Below are 26220 nucleotides of genomic sequence, written 5' to 3' on the forward strand. Positions count from 1 at the left end.
TTGTGTGTATGGTGTGTATGGTGTGTATGGTTTGTATGGTTGTACGGTGTGTGTGGTGTGTATGGTGAGTATGGTGTGTATTTGTGTATGGTGTGTATGGTGTGTATGGTGTGTATTTGTGTATGGTGTGTATGGTGTGTATGGTTGTATGGTGTGTGTGGTGTGTATGGTGTGTATTTGTGTATGGTGTGTATTTGTGTATGGTGTGTATGGTTGTATGGTTGTATGGTTGTATGGTGTGTGTGTGTGGTGTATGGTGTGTATGGTATGTATTTGTGTATGGTGTGTATGCTGTGTATTTGTGTATGGTGTGTATTTGTGTATGGTGTGTATGGTGTGTATGGTGTGTATGGTGTGCATGGTGTGTATGGTGTGTATGGTGTGTATGGTGTGTATGGTGTGTATGGTGTGTATGGTGTGTATGGTGTGTATGGTGTGTATGGTGTGTATGGTGTGTATGGTGTGCATGGTGTGTATGGTGTGTATGGTGTGTATGGTGTGTATGGTGTGTATGGTGTGTATGGTGTGTATTTGTGTATGGTGTGTATGGTGTGTATGGTTGTATGGTGTGTGTGGTGTGTATGGTGTGTATTTGTGTATGGTGTGTATGGTGTGTATGGTGTGTATTTGTGTATGGTGTGTATGGTTGTATGGTTGTATGGTGTGTGTGTGTGGTGTATGGTGTGTATGGTATGTATTTGTGTATGGTGTGTATGCTGTGTATTTGTGTATGGTGTGTATTTGTGTATGGTGTGTATGGTGTGTATGGTGTGTATGGTGTGCATGGTGTGTATGGTGTGTATGGTGTGTATGGTGTGTATGGTGTGTATGGTGTGTATGGTGTGTATGGTGTGCACGGTGTGTATGGTGTGTATGGTGTGTATGGTGTGTATGGTGTGTATGGTGTGTATGGTGTGTATGGTGTGTATGGTGTGTATGGTGTGTATGGTGTGTATGGCGTGTATGGTGTGTATGGTGTGTATGGTGTGTATGGTGTGTATGGTGTGTATGGTGTGTATGGTGTGTATGGCGTGTATGGCGTGTATGGTGTGTATGGTGTGTATGGTGTGTATGGTGTGTATGGTGTGTATGGTGTGTATTAGCAGCGGCGGGTATACACAATAACAGTCTGTGAGAATTAGTGTTAAGCCTGACTACGATAGTGACGTAGAGTGCACCAGAGTGACGTAGAGTGCACCAGAGTGACGTAGAGTGCACCAGAGTGACGTAGAGTGCACCAGAGTGACGTAGAGTGCACCAGAGTGACGTAGAGTGCACCAGAGTGACGTAGAGTGCACCAGAGTGACGTAGAGTGCACCAGAGTGACGTAGAGTGCACCAGAGTGACGTAGAGTGCACCAGAGTGACGTAGAATGCACCAGAGTGACGTAGAGTGCACCAGAGTGACGTAGAGTGCACCAGAGTGACGTAGAGTGCACCAGAGTGACGTAGAGTGCACCAGAGTGACATAGAGTGCAACAGAGTGACGTAGAGTGCAACAGAGTGACGTAGAGTGCACCAGAGTGACGTAGAGTGCACCAGAGTGACGTAGAATGCACTAGAGTGACGTAGAGTGCAACAGAGTGACGTAGAGTGCACCAGAGTGACGTAGAATGCACTAGAGTGACGTAGAGTGCACCAGAGTGACGTAGAGTGCACCAGAGTGACGTAGAGTGCACCAGAGTGATGTAGAGTGCAACAGAGTGACGTAGAGTGCAACAGAGTGACGTAGAGTGCACCAGAGTGACGTAGAGTGCACCAGAGTGACGTAGAGTGCACCAGAGTGACGTAGAATGCACTAGAGTGACGTAGAGTGCACCAGAGTGACGTAGAGTGCACCAGAGTGACGTAGAGTGCACCAGAGTGACGGAGAGTGCATCAGAGTGACGGAGAGTGCACCAGAGTGACGTAGAGTGCACCAGAGTGACGTAGAGTGCACCAGAGAGACGGGGAGTGCACCAGAGGGACGTACAGTGCACCAGAGTGACGTAGAGTGCAACAGAGTGACGTAGAGTGCACCAGAGTGACGGAAAGTGCAGTAGAGTGCACCAGAGTGACGTAGAGTGCAGCAGAGTGACGTAGAGTGCACCAGAGTGACGTAGAGTGCACCAGAGTGACGTAGAGTGCACAAGAGTGAAGTAGAGTGCACCAGGGTGACATAGAGTGCACCAGAGTGAAGAAGAGTGCACCAGAGTGACGTAGAGTGCACAAGAGTGAAGTAGAGTGCACCAGAGTGAAGTAGAGTGCACCAGAGTGAAGTAGAGTGCACCAGAGTGAAGTAGAGTGCACCAGAGTGAAGTAGAGTGTACCAGAGTGAAGTAGAGTGCACCAGAGTGAAGTAGAGTGCACCAGAGTGAAGTAGAGTGTACCAGAGTGAAGCAGAGTGCACTAGAGTGAAGTAGAGTGTACCAGAGTGAAGTAGAGTGCACCAGAGTGAAGTAGAGTGCACCAGAGTGAAGTAGAGTGCACCAGAGTGAAGTAGAGTGCACCAGAGTGAAGTAGAGTGCACCAGAGTGAAGAAGAGTGCACCAGAGTGACGTAGAGTGCACAAGAGTGAAGTAGAGTGCACCAGAGTGAAGTAGAGTGCACCAGAGTGAAGTAGAGTGTACCAGAGTGAAGTAGAGTGCACCAGAGTGAAGTAGAGTGCACCAGAGTGAACTAGAGTGCACCAGAGTGAAGTAGAGTGCACCAGAGTGAAGTAGAGTGCACCAGAGTGAAGTAGAGTGCACCAGAGTGAAGTAGAGTGCACCAGAGTGAAGAAGAGTGCACCAGAGTGAAGTAGAGTGCACCAGAGTGAAGTAGAGTGTACCAGAGTGAAGTAGAGTGCACCAGAGTGAAGTAGAGTGTACCAGAGTGAAGTAGAGTGCACCAGAGTGAAGTAGAGTGCACCAGAGTGAAGTAGAGTGTACCAGAGTGAAGTAGAGTGCACCAGAGTGAAGTAGAGTGTACCAGAGTGAAGTAGAGTGCACCAGAGTGAAGTAGAGTGCACCAGAGTGAAGTAGAGTGTACCAGAGTGAAGTAGAGTGCACCAGAGTGAAGTAGAGTGTACCAGAGTGAAGTAGAGTGCACCAGAGTGAAGTAGAGTGTACCAGAGTGAAGTAGAGTGCACCAGAGTGAAGTAGAGTGTACCAGAGTGAAGTAGAGTGCACCAGAGTGAAATAGAGTGTACCAGAGTGAAGTAGAGTGCACCAGAGTGAAGTAGAGTGCACCAGAGTGAAGTAGAGTGTACCAGAGTGAAGTAGAGTGCACTAGAGTGAAGTAGAGTGTACCAGAGTGAAGTAGAGTGCACCAGAGTGAAGTAGAGTGCACCAGAGTGAAGTAGAGTGCACCAGAGTGAAGTAGAGTGCACCAGAGTGAAGTAGAGTGCACCAGAGTGAAGAAGAGTGCACCAGAGTGACGTAGAGTGCACAAGAGTGAAGTAGAGTGCACCAGAGTGAAGTAGAGTGCACCAGAGTGAAGTAGAGTGTACCAGAGTGAAGTAGAGTGCACCAGAGTGAAGTAGAGTGCACCAGAGTGAAGTAGAGTGCACCAGAGTGAAGTAGAGTGCACCAGAGTGAAGTAGAGTGCACCAGAGTGAAGTAGAGTGCACCAGAGTGAAGTAGAGTGCACCAGAGTGAAGTAGAGTGCACCAGAGTGAAGTAGAGTGCACCAGAGTGAAGTAGAGTGTACCAGAGTGAAGTATAGTGCACCAGAGTGAAGTAGAGTGTACCAGAGTGAAGTAGAGTGCACCAGAGTGAAGTAGAGTGCACCAGAGTGAAGTAGAGTGTACCAGAGTGAAGTACAGTGCACCAGAGTGAAGTAGAGTGTACCAGAGTGAAGTAGAGTGCACCAGAGTGAAGTAGAGTGCACCAGAGTGAAGTAGAGTGTACCAGAGTGAAGTAGAGTGCACCAGAGTGACGTAGAGTGTACCAGAGTGAAGTAGAGTGCACCAGAGTGAAGTAGAGTGTACCAGAGTGAAGTAGAGTGCACCAGAGTGAAGTAGAGTGTACCAGAGTGAAGTAGAGTGCACCAGAGTGAAGTAGAGTGTACCAGAGTGAAGTAGAGTGCACTAGAGTGAAGTAGAGTGTACCAGAGTGAAGTAGAGTGCACCAGAGTGAAGTAGAGTGCACCAGAGTGAAGTAGAGTGCACCAGAGTGAAGTAGAGTGCACCAGAGTGAAGTAGAGTGCACCAGAGTGAAGAAGAGTGCACCAGAGTGACGTAGAGTGCACAAGAGTGAAGTAGAGTGCACCAGAGTGAAGTAGAGTGCACCAGAGTGAAGTAGAGTGTACCAGAGTGAAGTAGAGTGCACCAGAGTGAAGTAGAGTGCACCAGAGTGAAGTAGAGTGCACCAGAGTGAAGTAGAGTGCACCAGAGTGAAGTACAGTGCACCAGAGTGAAGTAGAGTGCACCAGAGTGAAGTAGAGTGCACCAGAGTGAAGAAGAGTGCACCAGAGTGAAGTAGAGTGCACCAGAGTGAAGTAGAGTGTACCAGAGTGAAGTAGAGTGCACCAGAGTGAAGTAGAGTGTACCAGAGTGAAGTAGAGTGCACCAGAGTGAAGTAGAGTGCACCAGAGTGAAGTAGAGTGTACCAGAGTGAAGTACAGTGCACCAGAGTGAAGTAGAGTGTACCAGAGTGAAGTAGAGTGCACCAGAGTGAAGTAGAGTGCACCAGAGTGAAGTAGAGTGTACCAGAGTGAAGTAGAGTGCACCAGAGTGACGTAGAGTGTACCAGAGTGAAGTAGAGTGCACCAGAGTGAAGTAGAGTGTACCAGAGTGAAGTAGAGTGCACCAGAGTGAAGTAGAGTGTACCAGAGTGAAGTAGAGTGCACCAGAGTGAAGTAGAGTGTACCAGAGTGAAGTAGAGTGTACCAGAGTGAAGTAGAGTGTACCACAGTGAAGTAGAGTGCACCAGAGTGAAGTAGAGTGCACCAGAGTGAAGTAGAGTGTACCAGAGTGAAGTAGAGTGCACCAGAGTGAAGTAGAGTGTACCAGAGTGAAGTAGAGTGCACCAGAGTGAAGTAGAGTGTACCAGAGTGAAGTAGAGTGCACCAGAGTGAAGTAGAGTGTACCAGAGTGAAGTAGAGTGCACCAGAGTGAAGTAGAGTGCACCAGAGTGAAGTAGAGTGCACCAGAGTGAAGTAGCGTGTACCAGAGTGAAGTAGAGTGTACCAGAGTGAAGTAGAGTGCACCAGAGTGAAGTAGAGTGCACCAGAGTGAAGAAGAGTGCACCAGAGATGAAGTAGAGTGCACCAGAGTGAAGTAGAGTGCACCAGAGTGAAGTCACTCCTTCACACAGTACACACTGTGCACACTGTGCACTCACACAGTGCACACTGTGCACTCACACAGTGCACACTGTGCACTCACACAGTGCACACTGTGCACACTGTGCACTCACACAGTGCACACTGTGCACTCACACAGTACACACTGTGCACTCACACAGTGCACACTGTGCACTCACACAGTACACACTGTACACTCACACAGTGCACACTGTGCACTCACACAGTGTACACTGTGCACTCACACAGTGCACACTGTGCACTCACACAGTGCACACAGTGCACACAGTGCACACTGTGCACTCACACAGTGCACACAGTGCACACAGTGTACACTGTGCACTCACACAGTGCACACAGTGCACACTGTGCACACAGTGCACACAGTACACACTGTGTACTCACACAGTGCACACAGTGCACACAGTACACACTGTGCACTCACACAGTACACACCGTGCACTCACACAGTGCACACTGTGCACTCACACAGTATACACTGTGCACTCACACAGTGCACACTGTGCACTCACACAGTGCACACTGTGCACTCACACAGTGCACACAGTACACACTGTGTACTCACACAGTGCACACAGTGCACACAGTACACACTGTGTACTCACACAGTGCACACAGTGCACACAGTGCACACAGTGCACACAGTACACACTGTGTACTCACACAGTGCACACAGTGCACACAGTGCACACAGTACACACTGTGCACTCACACAGTGCACACTGTGCACTCACACAGTGCACACAGTGCACACAGTACACACTGTGTACTCACACAGTGCACACAGTGCACACAGTGCACACAGTACACACTGTGCACTCACACAGTACACACTGTGCACTCACACAGTGCACACTGTGCACTCACACAGTGCACACTGTGCACTCACACAGTGCACACAGTGCACACAGTGCACATAGTACACACTGTGTACTCACACAGTGCACACAGTGCACACAGTACACACTGTGTACTCACACAGTGCACACAGTGCACACAGTGCACACTGTGCACTCACACAGTGCACACAGTGCACACAGTACACACCCTGCAGTGCACACAGTGCACACAGTGCACACCCTGCAGTGCACACAGTGCACACAGTACACACCCTGCAGTGCACACAGTGCACACAGTACACACCCTGCAGTGCACACAGTGCACACAGTGCACACAGTACACACTGTGCACTCACACAGTGCACACTGTGCACTCACACATTGCACACAGTGCACACAGTGCACACTGTGCACACTGTGCACTCACACAGTGCACACAGTGCACACAGTGCACACAGTGCACACTGTGCACTCAGTGCACATAAATGAGGTTAACTTCATTTGCATGAAATTATAGACGATGAGTAATTATAGACCTTGAATAATTATGTCATTATACAGCACCAGTGCTTCTGGGAACCTACTGTGAGGCTCCACTGGTGCTCCTTGGTACAATGTTCCTTGGTCCAGTGCTTCTGGGAACCTACTGTGAGGCTCCACTGGTGCTCCTTGGTACAATGTTCCTTGGTCCAGTGCTTCTGGGAACCTACTGTGAGGTTCCACTGGTGCTCCTTGATACAATGTTCCTTGGTCCAGTGCTTCTGGGAACCTACTGTGAGGTTCCACTGGTGCTCCTTGATACAATGTTCCTTGGTCCAGTGCTTCTGGGAACCTACTGTGAGGTTCCACTGGTGCTCCTTGATACAATGTTCCTTGGTCCAGTGCTTCTGGGAACCTACTGTGAGGTTCCACTGGTGCTCCTTGATACAATGTTCCTTGGTCCAGTACTTCTGGGAACCTACTGTGAGGTTCCACTGGTGCTCCTTGGTACAATGTTCCTTGGTCCAGTGCTTCTGAGAACCTATTGTGAGGTTCCACTGGTGCTCCTTGATACAATGTTCCTTGGTCCAGTGCTTCTGGGAACCTACTGTGAGGTTCCACTGGTGCTCCTTGATACAATGTTCCTTGGTCCAGTGCTTCTGGGAACCTACTGTGAGGCTCCACTGGTGCTCCTTGATACAATGTTCCTTGGTCCAGTGCTTCTGGGAACCTACTGTGAGGTTCCACTGGTGCTCCTTGATACAATGTTCCTTGGTCCAGTGCTTCTGGGAACCTACTGTGAGGTTCCACTGGTGCTCCTTGATACAATGTTCCTTGGTCCAGTGCTTCTGGGAACCTACTGTGAGGTTCCACTGGTGCTCCTTGATACAATGTTCCTTGGTCCAGTGCTTCTGGGAACCTACTGTGAGGTTCCACTGGTGCTCCTTGGTACAATGTTCCTTGGTCCAGTGCTTCTGGGAACCTACTGTGAGGTTCCACTGGTGCTCCTTGATACAATGTTCCTTGGTCCAGTGCTTCTGGGAACCTACTGTGAGGCTCCACTGGTGCTCCTTGATACAATGTTCCTTGGTCCAGTGCTTCTGGGAACCTACTGTGAGGCTCCACTGGTGCTCCTTGATACAATGTTCCTTTTTCCAGTGCTTCTGGGAACCTACTGTGAGGTTCCACTGGTGCTCCTTGGTACAATGTTCCTTGGTCCAGTGCTTCTGGGAACCTACTGTGAGGCTCCACTGGTGCTCCTTGATACAATGTTCCTTGGTCCAGTGCTTCTGGGAACCTACTGTGAGGCTCCACTGGTGCTCCTTGATACAATGTTCCTTGGTCCAGTGCTTCTGGGAACCTACTGTGAGGCTCCACTGGTGCTCCTTGATACAATGTTCCTTTTTCCAGTGCTTCTGGGAACCTACTGTGAGGTTCCACTGGTGCTCCTTGGTACAATGTTCCTTGGTCCAGTGCTTCTGGGAACCTACTGTGAGGCTCCACTGGTGCTCCTTGATACAATGTTCCTTGGTCCAGTGCTTCTGGGAACCTACTGTGAGGCTCCACTGGTGCTCCTTGGTACAATGTTCCTTGGTCCAGTGCTTCTGAGAACCTACTGTGAGGTTCCACTGGTGCTCCTTGGTACAATGTTCCTTGGTCCAGTGCTTCTGGGAACCTACTATGAGGCTCCACTGGTGCTCCTTGATACAATGTTCCTTGGTCCAGTGCTTCTGAGAACCTACTGTGAGGTTCCACTGGTGCTCCTTGGTACAATGTTCCTTGGTCCAGTGCTTCTGGGAACCTACTGTGAGGCTCCACTGGTGCTCCTTGGTACAATGTTCCTTGGTCCAGTGCTTCTGAGAACCTACTGTGAGGTTCCACTGGTGCTCCTTGGTACAATGTTCCTTGGTCCAGTGCTTCTGGGAACCTACTGTGAGGTTCCACTGGTGCTCCTTGGTACAATGTTCCTTGGTCCAGTGCTTCTGGGAACCTACTGTGAGGCTCCACTGGTGCTCCTTGATACAATGTTCCTTGGTCCAGTGCTTCTGGGAACCTACTGTGAGGCTCCACTGGTGCTCCTTGGTACAATGCTCCTTGGTCCAATGCTTCTGGGAACCTACTGTGAGGCTCCACTGGTGCTCCTTGATACAATGTTCCTTGGTCCAGTGCTTCTGGGAACCTACTGTGAGGCTCCACTGGTGCTCCTTGGTACAATGCTCCTTGGTCCAGTGCTTCTGGGAACCTACTGTGAGGTTCCACTGGTGCTCCTTGGTACAATGTTCCTTGGTCCAGTACTTCTGGGAACCTACTGTGAGGTTCCACTGGTGCTCCTTGATACAATGTTCCTTGGTCCAGTGCTTCTGGGAACCTACTATGAGGCTCCACTGGTGATCCTTGATACAATGTTCCTTGGTCCAGTGCTTCTGGGAACCTACTGTGAGGTTCCACTGGTGCTCCTTGATACAATGTTCCTTGGTCCAGTGCTTCTGGGAACCTACTGTGAGGCTCCACTGGTGCTCCTTGATACAATGTTCCTTTTTCCAGTGCTTCTGGGAACCTACTGTGAGGTTCCACTGGTGCTCCTTGGTACAATGTTCCTTGGTCCAGTACTTCTGGGAACCTACTGTGAGGTTCCACTGGTGCTCCTTGGTACAATGTTCCTTGGTCCAGTGCTTCTGGGAACCTACTGTGAGGTTCCACTGGTGCTCCTTGGTACAATGTTCCTTGGTCCAGTACTTCTGGGAACCTACTGTGAGGTTCCACTGGTGCTCCTTGATACAATGTTCCTTGGTCCAGTGCTTCTGGGAACCTACTGTGAGGCTCAACTGGTGCTCCTTGATACAACGTTCCTTGGTCCAGTGCTTCTGGGAACCTACTGTGAGGTTCCACTGGTGCTCCTTGGTACAATGTTCCTTGGTCCAGTGCTTCTGGGAACCTACTGTGAGGTTCCACTGGTGCTCCTTGATACAATGTTCCTTGGTCCAGTGCTTCTGAGAACCTACTGTGAGGTTCCACTGGTGCTCTTTGGTACAATGTTCCTTGGTCCAGTGCTTCTGGGAACCTACTGTGAAGTTCCACTGGTGCTCCTTGATACAATGTTCCTTGGTCCAGTGCTTCTGAGAACTTACTGTGAGGTTCCACTGGTGCTCCTTGGTACAATGTTCCTTGGTCCAGTACTTATGGGAACCTACTGTGAGGTTCCACTGGTGCTCATTGATACAATGTTCCTTGGTCCAGTGCTTCTGAGAACCTACTGTGAGGTTCCACTGGTGCTCCTTGGTACAATGTTCCTTGGTCCAGTGCTTCTGGGAACCTACTGTGAGGTTCCACTGGTGCTCCTTGATACAATGTTCCTTGGTCCAGTGCCTCTGGGAACCTACTGTGAGGTTCCACTGGTGCTCCTTGATACAATGTTCCTTGGTCCAGTGCTTCTGGGAACCTACTGTGAGGCTCCACTGGTGCTCCTTGATACAATGTTCCTTGGTCCAGTGCTTCTGGGAACCTACTGTGAGGCTCCACTGGTGCTCCTTGATACAATGTTCCTTGGTACAGTGTTCCTTGGTACAGTGCTCCTCGGTACAGTGTTCCTTGGTACAGTGCTCCTTGGTACAGTGTTCCTTGGTACAGTGCTCCTTGGTACAGTGTTCCTTGGTACAGTGTTCCTTGGTACAGTGCTCCTTTTTACAGCGTTCCTTCGTACAGTGCTCCTCGGTACAATGTTCCTTGGTACAGTGCTGATCGGTACAGTGTTATTTGGTACAGCGTTCCTTGGTACAGTGTTCCTTGGTACAGTGTTCCTTGGCACAGTGCTCCTTGCTACAGTGCTCCTGCTGCTTTCTTGATACCAGTATTGAAAGCAAGAGAGAGAGAGAGATAGAGGAGCGGAGGCAGCCCAGAAAGAGAAGCTCTGTGATGCAGAGTTAAGTATAGAGTCGGCACTGACTCTTGGACCATCCCAGAGTCCAGAAGGGAAGAATATGTGACCTGACATCTTACGAAGGAAAGGCAATGAGACGAAGCAAGGAGACTCATTTTTCTCAGTATTCACCCTGGGCCCACTCACTGTTGTAACCCACTCACTGCTGTAACCCACTCACTGTTGTAACCCACTCACTGTTGTAACCCACTCACTGCTGTAACCCACTCACTGCTGTAACCCACTCACTGCTGTAACCCACTCACTGCTGTAACCCACTCACTGCTGTAAACCACTCACTGCTGTAACCCACTCACTGCTGTAACCCACTCACTGCTGTAACCCACTCACTGCTGTAACCCACTCACTGCTGTAACCCACTCACTGCTGTAACCCACTCACTGTTGTAACCCACTCACTGCTGTAACCCACTTACTGCTGTAACCCACTCACTGCTGTAACCCACTCACTGCTGTAACCCACTCACTGCTGTAACCCACTCACTGCTATAACCCACTCACTGCTGTAACCCACTCACTGCTGTAACCCACTCACTGCTGTAACCCACTCACTGCTGTAACCCACTCACTGCTGTAACCCACTCACTGCTGTAACCCACTCACTGCTGTAACCCACTCACTGTTGTAACCCACTCACTGCTGTAACCCACTCACTGCTGTAACCCACTCACTGCTGTAACCCACTCACTGCTGTAACCCACTCACTGTTGTAACCCACTCACTGCTGTAACCCACTCACTGCTGTAACCCACTCACTGCTGTAACCCACTCACTGATGTAACCCACTCACTGCTGTAACCCACTCACTGTTGTAACCCACTCACTGCTGTAACCCACTCACTGTTGTAACCCACTCACTGCTGTAACCCACTCACTGCTGTAACCCACTCACTGTTGTAACCCACTCACTGCTGTAACCCACTCACTGCTGTAACCCACTCACTGCTGTAACCCACTCACTGCTGTAACCCACTCACTGCTGTAATCCACTCACTGTTGTAACCCACTCACTGCTGTAACCCACTCACTGCTGTAACCCACTCACTGTAACCCACTCACTGCTGTAACCCACTCACTGCTGTAACCCACTCACTGCTGTAACCCACTCACTGCTGTAACCCACTCACTGTAACCCACTCACTGCTGTAACCCACTCACTGCTGTAACCCACTCACTGCTGTAACCCACTCACTGCTGTAACCCACTCACTGCTGTAACCCACTCACTGCTGTAACCCACTCACTGCTGTAACCCACTCACTGCTGTAACCCACTCACTGCTGTAACCCACTCACTGCTGTAAACCACTCACTGCTGTAACCCACTCACTGCTGTAAACCACTCACTTCTGTAACCCACTCACTGCTGTAGCCCAATCACTGCTGTAACCCACTCACTGCTGTAACTCACTCACTGTTGTAAACCACTCACTGCTGTAACCCACTCACTGCTGTAACCCACTCACTGCTGTAACCCACTCACTGCTGTAACCCACTCACTGCTGTAAACCACTCACTGCTGCAACCCACTCACTGCTGTAACCCACTCACTGCTGTAAACCACTCGCTGCTGTAACCCACTCACTGCTGTAAACCACTCACTGCTGTAACCCACTCACTGCTGTAACCCACTCACTGCTGTAACCCACTCACTGCTGTAACCCACTCACTGCTGTAACCCACTCACTGCTGTAAACCACTCACTGCTGTAACCCACTCACTGCTGTAACCCACTCACTGCTGTAACCCACTCACTGCTGTAACCCACTCACTGCTGTAACCCACTCACTGCTGTAACCCACTCACTGCTGTAACCCACTCACTGCTGTAACCCACTCACTGCTGTAACCCACTCACTGCTGTAACCCACTCACTGCTGTAACCCACTCACTGCTGTAACCCACTCACTGCTGTAACCCACTCACTGCTGTAACCCACTCACTGCTGTAACCTCACTCACTGCTGTAACCCACTCACTGCTGTAACCCACTCACTGCTGTAACCCACTCACTGCTGTAACCCACTCACTGCTGTAACCCACTCACTGCTGTAACCCACTCACTGCTGTAACCCACTCACATACTAACTCTCCAGCAAAAACACAAATCTCTTCGCGGTGTTGTATAAGTCTGCTGTTCTGTCTGACGCTTTCCATTACCACCATCATGGGATTCTTCCCTGGCTGGTGTTCCCATAATGTAATTATTATATAGAATGGTGTAGCAACACTGCTGGTGTTCCCACAATGTAACTATCATATTGAATAGTGTAGCAACACTGCTGGTGTCCCCACAATGTAACTATCATACAGAATAGTGTAGCAACACTGCTGGTGTTCCCACAATGTAACTATCATACAGAATAGTGTAGCAACACTGCTGGTGTTCCTATAATGTAACTATCATATTGAATAGTGTAGCAACACACTACTGGTGTTCCCACAATGTAACTATCATACAGAATAGTGTAGCAACACTGCTGGTGTTCCTATAATGTAACTATCATATTGAATAGTGTAGCAACACTGCTGGTGTTCCCACAATGTAACTATCATATTGAATAGCGTAGCAACACTGCTGGTGTTCCCACAATGTAACTGTCATACAGAATAGTGTAGCAACACACTGCTGGTGTTCCCACAATGTAACTATCATACAGAATAGTGTAACAACACACTGCTGGTGTAAGGGGAAGATATGAGAGTACAATGGCCTGGCAAAGTAACTTAATGTGATGTTCAACATGTGAAGTGAGTTAACGAGACAGTTGCAACTCCCAGTCGCAACCAACTGCTTGCGTGGTGTTGCATATTGCAACACTGTGTTGGGTGTTAATGTGGCGCGGAAGACCACTAGAACTCAGCTAAAGTGTGGCAGTTTGTGAGGTAAACCCATTGTTTGCCTCACGTCTCACTACTGGTGGTCCATGTTGTAATGCTGGTGGTCCATGTTGGGCCTGCTGGTGGGCCATGTTGTACCTGCTGGTGGACCATGTAGTACCTGCTGGTGGGCCATGTTGTACCTGCTGGTGGTCCATGTTGTGACTCCTGGTGGTCCATGTTGTGCTTGCTGGTGATTCATGTTGTGCCTGCTGGTGGGGCATGTTGGGCCTGCTGGTGGTCCATGTTGTACCTGCTGGTGGTCCATGTTGTGCCTGCTGGTGATCCATATTTTGCCTGCTGGTGGTCCATGTTGTACCTGCTGGTGGTCCATGTTGTACCTGCTGGTGGTCCATGTTGTACCTGCTGGTGTTCCATGTTGTGCCTGCTGGTGGTCCATGTTGTACCTGCTGGTGGTCCATGTTGTACCTGCTGTTGGTCCATGTTGTACCTGCTGGTGGTCCATGTTGTGCTTGCTGGTGGTCCATGTTGTGCTTGCTGGTGGTCCATGTTGTGCCTGCTGGTGGTCCATGTTGTACCTGCTGCTGGACCATGTTGTACCTGCTGGTGGTCCATATTATACCTGCTGGTGGTCCATGTTGTACCTGCTTGTGGTCCATGTTGTACCTGCTGGTGGTCCATGTTGTGCCTGCTGGTGGTCCATGTTGTGCTTGCTGGTGGTCCATGTTGTACCTGTTGCTGGACCATGTTGTACCTGCTGGTGGTCCATGTTGTACCTGCTGCTGGACCATGTTGTACCTACTGGTGGTCCATGTTGTGCCTGCTGGTGGTCCATGTTGTGCTTGCTGGTGATCCATGTTGTGCTTGCTGGTGGTCCATGTTGTACCTGCTGGTGGTCCATGTTGTACCTGCTGGTGGTCCATGTTGTGCTTGCTGGTGGTCCATGTTGTACCTGCTGGTGGTCCATGTTGTACCTGCTGCTGGACCATGTTGTACCTGCTGGTGGGCCATGTCGTACCTGCTGGTGGTCTATGTTGTACCTGCTGGTGGTCCATATTGTGCTTGCTGGTGGTCCATGTTGTACCTGCTGGTGGTCCATGTTGTACCTGCTGGTGGTCCATGTTGTGCTTGCTGGTGGTCCATGTTGTGCTTGCTGGTGGTCCATGTTGTACCTGCTGGTGGTCCATGTTGTGCTTGCTGGTGGTCCATGTTGTACCTGCTGGTGGTCCATGTTGTGCTTGCTGGTGGTCCATGTTGTACCTGCTGGTGGTCCATGTTGTACCTGCTGGTGGTCCATGTTGTGCTTGCTGGTGGTCCATGTTGTACCTGCTGGTGGTCCATGTTGTGCTTGCTGGTGGTCCATGTTGTACCTGCTGGTGGTCCATGTTGTACCTGCTGGTGGTCCATGTTGTACCTGCTGGTGGTCCATGTTGTACCTGCTGGTGGTCCATGTTGTGCTTGCTGGTGGTCCATGTTGTGCTTGCTGGTGGTCCAAGTTGTACCTGCTTGTGGTCCATGTTGTACCTGCTGGTGGTCCATGTTGTACCTGCTGGTGGACCATGTTGTACCTGCTGGTGGTCCATGTTGTACCTGCTGGTGGTCCATGTTGTGACTCCTGGTGGTCCATGTTGTACCTGCTGGTGGTCCATGTTGTGACTCCTGGTGGTCCATGTTGTACCTGCTGGTGGTCCATGTTGTACCTGCTGGTGGTCCATGTTGTACCTGCTGGTTGTCCATGTTGTGACTCCTGGTGGTCCATGTTGTACCTGCTGGTGGTCCATGTTGTACCTGCTGGTTGTCCATGTTGTGACTCCTGGTGGTCCATGTTGTACCTGCTGGTGGTCCATGTTGTGACTCCTGGTGGTCCATGTTGTACCTGCTGGTGGTCCATGTTGTACCTGCTGGTGGTCCATGTTGTGCTTGCTGGTGGTCCATGTTGTACCTGCTGGTGGTCCATGTTGTACCTGCTGGTTGTCCATGTTGTGACTCCTGGTGGTCCATGTTGTACCTGCTGGTGGTCCATGTTGTACGTGCTGGTTGTCCATGTTGTGACTCCTGGTGGTCCATGTTGTACCTGCTGGTGGTCCATGTTGTGACTCCTGGTGGTCCATGTGTCCTGCTGGTGGTCCATGTGTCCTGCTGGTGGTCCATGTGTCCTGCTGGTGGTCCATGTGTCCTGCTGGTGGTCCATGTGTCCTGCTGGTGGTCCATGTTGTACCTGCTGGTGGTCCATGTTGTGACTCCTGGTGGTCCATGTTGTACCTGCTGGTGGTCCATGTCGTGCCTGCTGCTGGACCATGTCTGGAGCCTCCTGGAAGCTGGTCCAGACACAGACATAACAAAAACATCAATTCTTGAGCGGCGGAGAACTGGTAAATAAATTTGATGTCTGCGTGTTGAGGCTCCTCCTTCCATTCTCCAGGTTCCGGCAGCTGACCAAGACTTCTATTATTCCACCATTTTCTTGCTTGTTGCTCTTGTTGCAACATGAGTGTTGACCTGGCGGCACCGTAGCTACCTGCTGAGACACTCCCACAATGGAAGGAATGCTGGTTAAATTTACCGGTAGGGGATAAGAGTCGTTTAAGCAGTGCTCTTATTTCTTCTCTTCCAGGATTCTCCTCCTCCTCCTCCTCCTCAGCTTCTTCCTTTTCCTCTTTCTCTTCCTCATTCCCTCTCGCCCTAACTGCAAAAAAAAAAAAAAGAATATTGCTCGTCTGCTGAGGATTTATGAAGCTGTAACTTATCTAGTTTAACATTTCCTTGAGTTGACTGTTGCCATGAGTCACTGTAGCTTCCAGTAGTCCCAACTGTAGCTTCCAGTAGTGGAAATAAATGGTATAAAATACCGACACAATGGCAATATAAACACAAATGCAGTATAATGTGATCCTTTATTGACTACGTTTCGCCCACACAGTGGGCTTTTTCAAGTCACAAACAGAACTACCTGGGGTGGAAGGAACGCGAGTATTTATAGTCCGGCTGAGGTCAGGTGAAGAATGCTGCATCTGATGATGTACCGAGTTGGGTTGTAGAGTCTAAAAACTTGGGTAGCTTGGAAAGGAGACTGGACAAGTTTGTGAGCAGACCTTCTACAGTGTTCTTATGTGGGATAGCGATGAAGAAGTTTCTTGGCAAGTGGTTCAGCTATGTTATAGAAGCCACTATTCTGGTTGAAGTTGTCGGATACAGAAATAAGTGATGATTCCAGGATTCTTCGGTATTGGGTGTTGTCTTCTGTGGCGATAAGTCTTGAGTTTCTGTAGTTTATCAAGTGGTTGTGTGTGAGTCGACTGTAACATCCAGTTATACCAACTGCAGTTAGTTTCTGATAGTACCAACTGTAGCTTCCAGTGGTACCAACTGTAGCTTCCAGGAGTACCAACTGTAGCTTCCAGTAGTACCAACTGTAGCTTCCAGTAGTACCAACTGTAGCTTCCAGTAGTGCCAACTGTAGCTTCCAGTAGTACCAACTGTAGCTTCCAGTAGTCCCAACTGTAGCTTCCAGTAGTACAACTGTAGCTTCCAGTAGTACCAACTGTAGCTTCCAGTAGTACCAACTGTAGCTTCCAGTAGTACCAACTGTAGCTTCCAGTAGTCCCAACTGTAGCTTCCAGTAGTACCAACTGTAGCTTCCAGTAGTACCAACTGTAGCTTCCAGTAGTACCAACTGTAGTTTGGTACCAACTGAACCTTCCACATAATAATTGTAGCTGCCAGAGACTATCAACTGTAGCTTCCTGTTCTCATGGCTCGTGGCCTGGTAGGTGGTGGCCCGTGGCCTGGTAGGTGGTGGCCCGTGGCCTGGTAGACAACGCTCTTGCTTCACACACTGAGTGTACGTGGTTCAATCCCCAGTAAGGGGTATTGAACCACGTTCACTTAGCAAGCAAGTAGGTACCTGGGTGTTATATTACACCTGGGACGTCATATTACACCTGTTGTCCCGTTCACCTAACAGCAAGTAGGTACCTGGGTGCTAGTGGACTGGTGTGGGTCGCATCCTGGGGGACAAGATTGAAAGACCACAATGGAAATAAGTCAGACAGTCCTCGACGAGGCACTGACTTTCTTGGGTTTTCCTGGGTAGCTAACCCTCCGGGGTTAAAAACCCGAACAAAATCTTATCTCACTAACAGTAGCTTCCACTCATACCAACTGCTGCGATGGAGCAGCTTCCAGTCATACCAACTGCTGCGATGGAGCAGCTTCCAGTCATACATCAATATTAAGCTTCTGTTTCAAGCTTTCGTAAAATATATTTTATCACATTTTTTTATTTTGCTATATAAAAATAGTGCTGCCAACCAGACAGGCAGTACTTCCAATCTTGAAATAAAGCAGTACCAATCTTACTAGCAGTTCTACCAACCTCACAAATTATTACTAACTTTACTAGCAGTTCTACCAATCTCACAAATAGTTTGCTAACCTCACAAGCAGTACTACCAACCTCACAGAGTATGCTAACCTCACAAGCAGCACTACCAACCCTACTAACAGGACTACCAACATCACAAACTACTACACGTCTCACTAACAGTGTTACCAACTTCTCAAACCTCATAGCAAAGCTATTATCCTTAGAAACAGTCCTACCAACCACACTACCAAAGCTACCAACCTTATAAACAACACTATGAACTCACTAGCAGTGATACCAACCTCAAACTTCTAACTGTATTTATATGTATCTGTACTTGAATGAACTTACTAACCAACCCCACTAACATAGTCATGAACAGTACTGTGGAAAATAATCCCAATAACAAACGAACTCCAATAACAGTACTGACAACCACAAGAAGTGTCACGAGCAGTGTTCCACAGGGGTCAGTGTTGGGCCCCCTGCTGTTCACAATCTACATAAACGACATAGATGAGGGCATAAAGAGCGACATCGGCAAGTTTGCCGATGACACCAAAATAGGCCGTCGAATTCATTCTGACGAGGACATTCGAGCACTCCAGGAAGATTTGAATAGACTGATGCAGTGGTCGGAGAAGTGGCAGATGCAGTTTAATATAGACAAATGCAAAGTTCTAAATGTTGGACAGGACAATAACCAAGCCACATATAAACTAAATAATGTAGATCTTAATATTACGGATTGCGAAAAAGATTTAGGAGTTCTGGTTAGCAGTAATCTGAAACCAAGACAACAGTGCATAAGTGTTCGCAATAAAGCTAATAGAATCCTTGGCTTCATATCAAGAAGCATAAATAATAGGAGTCCTCAGGTTGTTCTTCAACTCTATACATCCTTGGTTAGGCCTCATTTAGATTATGCTGCACAGTTTTGGTCACCGTATTACAGAATGGATATAAATTCTCTGGAAAATGTACAAAGGAGGATGACAAAGTTGATCCCGTGTATCAGAAACCTTCCCTATGAGGATAGACTAAGGGCCCTGAATCTGCACTCTCTAGAAAGACGTAGAATTAGGGGGGATATGATTGAGGTGTATAAATGGAAGACAGGAATAAATAAAGGGGATGTAAATAGTGTGCTGAAAATATCTAGCCTAGACAGGACTCGCAGCAATGGTTTTAAGTTGGAAAAATTCAGATTCAGGAAGGATATAGGAAAGTACTGGTTTGGTAATAGAGTTGTGGATGAGTGGAACAAACTCCCAAGTACCGTTATAGAGGCCAGAACGTTGTGTAGCTTTAAAAATAGGTTGGATAAATACATGAGTAGATGTGGGTGGGTGTGAGTTAGACCTGATAGCTTGTGCTACCAGGTCGGTTGCCGTGTTCCTCCCTTAAGTCAATGTGACCTGACCTGACTAGGTTGGGTGCATTGGCTTAAGCCGGTAGGAGACTTGGACCTGCCTCGCATGGGCCAGTAGGCCTTCTGCGGTGTTCCTTCGTTCTTATGTTCTTATGTTCTAATCTCACTAGCAGTGCTGCCAACCTCACAATTATTTGCCTTATTCACCAGATGTTAAGCTGTCCTAGAGAATGGTTGCTAAATGTTGATGGCTTAACTGTCATTCTTATTCATGAGTTTCTTTGTTATGTTGGCAAGTGTGTGGGTGAGGGTTGCGGTCAAGACGGCGCCAGCCAACTTGACAAGTTTCCCGCCTCCTTGGCGGCTTCCCTGTGATTGGTATCACTGGCTCTTGGGATTGGTAGCACTAGCATATAACATTGGTACCCCTGGGTTATGGAATTGGTAACACTGCCATTCAGAGTTGGTATCCCTGCATCTTAGAGATGGTAATACTAGATTGTTTATTAAAAGAATTATTATTATTATAATCAAAAAGCACTAAACCACAAGGGCTATACAGCACGTTATTAAATGAAACAATACCTGGAGGGTGTTCTGGGGGTCATCGCCCGTGGCCCAGTCTGAGACCAGACCTGACCAGACCTCGTGGTGGAACAGGACCTGATCAACCAGGCTGTTACTGCTGGCTGCATGTAAACCTACAAACCACAGCTGAGCTGGTCAGGTACTGACTTTATGTGCCTGTCCAGCTCCCTCTTAAAGGCAACCAGGGGTCTATTGGTAATCCCCCTTATGTATGCTGATTATTATTATTATAATCAAGGGGAAGCGCTAAACCTGTAGGATTATACAGAGCCTGGGGGGGATGTGGAAGGCATTCAGGCTTAATTCGGGGAACTGGAGCACAGATCCAATTCCCTAAATCAAGAGCCCCTCACGAACATCAAGGAACCTTCCCTGAGGGGTATGTATGCTGAGAGACAGTTAAACAGTCTTGGGCCCCAGACACTTATTGTGTTTTCTCATGCTGAGTTTTTTGCTCTCGTAGGGAGTGATATTCGTATGCAAATCTGGGACTAGTTTTTCTAAGAGTTCCTAAGTGTATATTGTCATGTACCTTTCTTGCCTGCATTCCAGGGAGTACAAATCAAGGGACTTCAACCATTCTCAGTAATTTAGGTGCCTTATCGTACTCATGTGTGCCATGAAAGTTCATTGTACATTCTCCAGGTCAGCAGTTTTGCCCGTTTTGAAAAGGGCCATTAGAGTGCAGCAGTATTCCAACCTAGAGAGAATCATCATGGGCTTTGCATCCCTAGTCTTGAAGGTTCTCATTATCATTCCTATCATTTTCCTACCAGATGTGGTAGATACATTATTAATATCTTTGAAAGTGAGATCCTCTGACATATAACAACTCTAGGGATGTAGAATGTCTTTGAGGTTTCTCCTCGAGACCATCTCAGTATTTCTCTTTTTCTTGCCCCATTTTCTCAGGTAAGGATTTATTTTAATGATACAAACATTTATACATTAAATCATTTTATTTATCAAATTATGAATCTTCTGCAGCTCCTTAGAAGTGAGAGATGAAGCAAGACTGCAGCAGACATGTCCTGGGGTGGCAGCCCTCCACTCTCCATCAACCTGCAATCAACTTCATTAACAAAAAAAAAAAAAAAAAAAAAAAAAAAAAAGCAACTTTTCTACAAAGTGGAGTACAATATAAGGCTGACACTGGAGTAATTAAAATATATAAAGTCCTTTATAGAAAGTCCTACCTTATACATAGCATTTCCGGCAGTTGTCTTAAAATTAACTGATACAGTGGACCCCCGGTTAACGATATTTTCTCATTCCAGAAGTATGTTCAGGTGCCAGTACTGACCGAATTTGTTCCCATAAGGAATATTGTGAAGTAGATTAGTCCATTTCAGACCCCCAAACATACACATACAAACACACTTACATAAATACACTTACATAATTGGTCACACTGGGAGGTGATCGTTAAGCGGTGGTCCACTGTACTTACTAAACAGTGCGAGAACTGTAGCAATTTACTAAAATATCCATGTCCATGTGGTATTCAATTTTGATTGTACCTTTTCTGTCACATTAACAAATATGTTCACTGTGAGGAGAGGCTTTATGTGAGAGTTTACTGTGTTCTAAAACTCCCCTAACTACAAACTTCAAAAATATTGTCAAATATACCACCCAAATCTGATGTAGTTCACCTTCTTCTCACGTAATAATACAATAATAATAATAATGTGTTACCTCAAACAAATTGGGCAATATTAATTAATTCCTAAGCATTCATAACATACATTAAATATTTAATCTGAATTGTCAGACAAAGCCTAACCTCACATGCTACGACTAGTAGCTATTTAACAAATGCTTAATAGCCCAAAATGCTTTACATTACAAGGGACAAGAATAAGAATAAGATTTCGTTCGGATTTTTAACCCCAGAGGGTTAGCCACCCAGGATAACCCAAGAAAGTCAGTGCGTCATCGAGGACTGTCTAACTTATTTCCATTGGGATCCTTAATCTTGTCCCCCAGGATGCGACCCACACCAGTCGACTAAGACCCAGGTACCTATTTGCTGCTAGGTGAACAGGACAACAGGTGTAAGGAAACGTGTCGAATGTTTCCACCCGCCGGGAATCGAACCCGGGCCCTCCGTGTGTGAAGTGGGAGCTTTAGCCACCAGGCCACCGAGCCACCGGGCCATCCATTGCTTAGAATATGCAAGATAATGTACCAGTATTCTCATAACTGTAAACAATATGTAAACTACAAATATAAATTGTAAACCCAGCCATTGTAACTCATGTACACCATGTATATACATTCAGGTAAAAATCTAAATTTTAATATAAATTTATTTTTTATATGTGTTATTAGCATGTATGGTATTAATATGCATTAACCTATGTTGTATTTTTATGTTTGGTATTAATATGTATTAACATGTATGGTAGTAACATGCATTAGCATACAAGGTATTAACATGTATTCTTGTATTGTTACAGCTGAGCGGGAGTGTATGGCATACGAGCCATTCAGGTGTCCAGGTGGACAGGTGTGCATCTCCATCCAGTACCTCTGTGACGGTGCACCTGATTGTCCTGATGGCTATGATGAGAACCCCAAGCTGTGTACTGCAGGTGAGTGTTACACACCTGTGTACTGCAGGTGAGTGTTACACACCTGTGTACTGCAGGTGAGTGTTACACACCTGTGTACTGCAGGTGAGTGTTACACACCTGTGTACTGCAGGTGAGTGTTACACACCTGTGTACTTCAGGTGAATGTTACACACCTGTGTACTGCAGGTGAGTGTTACACACCTGTGTGCTTCAGGTGAATGCTACACACCTGTGTACTTCAGATGAGTGTTATTGGCGAGGTAATTGCTAGCTGGATCATGGCAGTTTGGGATTTTTCTGGCTATGTTAGATCCTGTAAGTGAGAAGAAATCATTAAGTTTATCTACTGTTTCAACAATTTGGATTGGAGGTCCAATTGGTTTGATTAAAACAATTTCTTTCAGAGTTAGGAAACTTACAAGAGCCCATTATTTGTGAGTATAGTAAGAGCCTCCATATCCACTGATTTGGTATCCGCAGTTTCAATTATCAACGGTTTACCATGGCCCAAAAATAAATTTTAATTTTGCTTAATAATGGCCCCAAAGTTCAAAAGTAGTGATGGCGGCAGTTCTTCAAAGCCTAAGAGAAGCCGTGAAATGCTTCCCATGGATGAAAAAGTGCTAATTCTAAACTTATTTTGCATAATTTACCAATTACACTTTATCATAGGAATGTATGTAAACAAAAAATGACTTATATATAGGGTTTGCTACTATCCACGGTTTCAAGTATCCATGGTAGGTCTTGGAAGGTATCCCCCGTGGATATGAGAGGGATTACTGTATTTTCCAGGTCTTTTTTTGTATCCCTTTTAGTTTATTAAACCTGCCAGCATAATACAATTGTCTGAATTTCCTTAATGGTTATTGTTGCTGTACAGTCTTTTATCGTTTTTTGGATAATGGTCACATCCTCTGTTGTTGCTTATAGTTATGATTTGTGTCAGTGATTTTGAATATACTCTTGGTTAGCCATTGGTTAGTTAATGTCTGTTGTGATCTTGGTTTTGAAGGTCATTGCTCATGATCGAGTCTTTCAGTTTTTTGTAGCAACACGCAAACACGTGAATTAATGTCAAGATTGTCTGTAGACATACTTTGCCAGTTCATTTTTACTGATTGCTGTGGTAAAGTCATTTACTAATACCTCATCATTGAGCCTGAATGTTATTTTACTAGTGTTGAGTGGTAATTTAGTTATGGAAGGTAGCAACTGAATTAGGAAGATAGTGTAGTGACCAGTTGAACTGACATTGATGATGCCAGCTTTAAGAGGAGTGGTTCCTGGGAAATGTTGAGTAAAGAGATTTGATCTAAGAATAGGGGACCACAGCTCTGGTTCCTTGCATCAACATCCCTTCAGCATTAATGCACCACTTCCTCCCATTCACCCCATTCTTCCTTCAAGGTTAGCACTACTTAATACAAAGTAGAAGATATATTAGGCACCTTATAATTGCTGCATATTTATAAGTAGGTAGTAGGTTGGTAGACAGCAACCACCCAGGGGGGTACTACCGTCCTGTCAAGTGAGTGTAAAATGAAAGCCTGTAATTGTTTTACATGATGGTAGGATTGCTGGTGTCTTTTGTCTGTCTCATAAATATGCAAGATTACAGGCATGTCTTGTTACTTACACATACTTACACATATATTTGGGTTTTCTTCTATTTTCTTTCTAGTCACACTACACATACATGTACACGTTTATTTATACACACTCATCTGAGTTTTCTTTGATTTTATCTTAATAGTTCTTGTTCTTATTACTTTTCCTTTTATATCCATGGGGAAGTGGAATAAGAATCTTTCCTCCGTAAGCCATGCGTGTTGTAAAAGTCAACTAAAATGCCGGGAAAAATGGGCCAGTAACCCTTTTTCCTGTAATGATTACTAAACAGAATAAGAAGAAAATTGTCAAAGTGGGATGTCTGAATCTGCGTGGATGTTGTGCAAATGATAAGAAAGAGATGATTGTGGATGTTATGAATGAGAAGAAGCTGGATGTCCTGGCTTTAAGTGAAACAAAGCTAAAGGGAGTGGGAGAGTTTCAGTGGAGAGAAATAAATGGGATTAGGTCAGGGGTTTCAAATAGAATTAGGGCTAAGGAAGGAGTAGCAATAATGTTGAAGGATAAGCTATGACAGGAAAAGAGGGAGTATAAATGTATTAATTCAAGGATTATGTGGAGTAAAATAAAGGTTGGATGTGAAAAGTGGTTATAGTAAGCATATATGCACCTGGAGAAGAGAGAAGTGTAGAGAAGAGAGAGAGACTTTGGGAAATGTTGAGTGAATGCGTGGGGAGTTTTGAACCAAGTGTGAGAGTACTTGTGGTTGGGGATTTCAATGCTAAAGTGGGTAAAAATGTTGTGGAGGGAGTAGTAGGCAAATTTGGGATGCCAGGGGTAAATGAAAATGGGGAGCCTTTAATTGAGCGATGTGTAGAAAGAGGTTTGGTAATAAGTAATACATATTTTATGAAAAAAAGGAAAATTGAAAGTTTCTCCTTTTACATTTAGTAATATATACAGGAGAAGAGGTTACTAGCTCCTTGCTCCCAGCATGTTAGTTGCCTCTTATGACACGCATGGCTTACGGAGGAAGAATTCTGTTCCACTTCCCCATGGAGACAAGAGGAAATAAACAAGAACAAGAACCAGTAAGAAAATAGAAGAAAACCCAGATAGTTGTGTATACATATGGTTGTACATGTACGTGTAGTGTGACCTAAGTGTAAGTAGAAGTAGCAAGATGTACCTGAAATCTTGCATGTTTATGAGACAGAAAAAAGACACCAGCAATCCTACCATCATGTAAAACAATTACAGGCTTTCATTGTACACTCACTTGGCAGGATGGTAGTACCTCCCTGGGCAGTTGTTGTCTACCAACCTACTACCTAAGATATTTATAATTATATACGGCCGGTGTGTTGAAAGAAAGAAAAAGATTTATAAAAAAAATAAGATTTTACAGACAAACACATTTGTATTACATCAGAGTGTAGGTATTCATCATGGGTATATAGCTTCAATACTTCATCTGTAAAAGTTCATGACATATTTTAGAGGCACAAATTTTGTTAAGACAAAATGTATGGAAATAAATGGGATCAAATACCGACACAGTGGAAATATAAACACACATGCAGTACAATGTGATCCTTTATTGAAAGAGATGATCACATTGTACTGCATGTGTGTTTATATTTCCAAGACAAAATGTAAATGGTTCCAGTGATACCTCAGAAAGACAGTAATAGTTCATATGCCCAATAAATAACCCTGAGTGTCAAGTATCCTAGAAGCAGTGTAGCATTCATGCCTCCTGATGCCATTAATCACTAAACACACTAGTATTACTGAAACATCTTTTCTACTTCAAAGTGTCGGGATAATTACTAATAGGACAAAGGACCACTACCCTAATTTCTAATAACTAATACCAACTAATACCAACTAATAACTAATACCATGCGTGAGCGTGTTTGATAGGAGTGAATGGAGACAAATGGTTTTTAATACTTGACGTGCTGTTGGAGTGTGAGCAAAGTAACATTTATGAAGGGATTCAGGGAAACCGGCAGGCCGGACTTGAGTCCTGGAGATGGGAAGTACAGTGCCTGCACTCTGAAGGAGGGGTGTTAATGTTGCAGTTTAAAAACTGTAGTGTAAAGCACCCTTCTGGCAAGACAGTGATGGAGTGAATGATGGTGAAAGTTTTTCTTTTTCGGGCCACCCTGCCTTGGTGGGAATCGGCCAGTGTGATAATAAAAAAAAAAATAATACCAAAAAGTGCACACCCAAAATGCTGCTTCAATAAACTTATTCATTTGATCTCTGTTCAAACAAATCTAATGGCATATGCTAATCTTTTTATGTACTTTATTTTGAGACCATGATGCAGGTCTCACAATACATAAGTTATTCTGTTA

General features: G+C 46.3%; 1 protein-coding gene across 4 annotated transcripts in view; it reads left to right on the forward strand.

The window, feature by feature from the left end:
- The window catches only part of LOC128704334 (IDLSRF-like peptide), a 159247-nt gene that overhangs the window by 123986 nt on the left and 9041 nt on the right, over positions 1-26220 (forward strand). For all 4 annotated transcript variants that reach the window (XM_053799500.2, XM_070103182.1, XM_053799502.2 and 1 more), the window contains one exon: positions 22166-22300. In XM_053799500.2, coding sequence (XP_053655475.1) covers positions 22166-22300 — 135 coding nt within the window. The remainder of the gene's footprint in view (positions 1-22165; positions 22301-26220) is intronic.

This window comes from Cherax quadricarinatus, chromosome 84 (assembly GCF_038502225.1).
Source record: "Cherax quadricarinatus isolate ZL_2023a chromosome 84, ASM3850222v1, whole genome shotgun sequence".
NCBI classification, from domain to species: Eukaryota; Metazoa; Arthropoda; class Malacostraca; order Decapoda; family Parastacidae; genus Cherax; species Cherax quadricarinatus.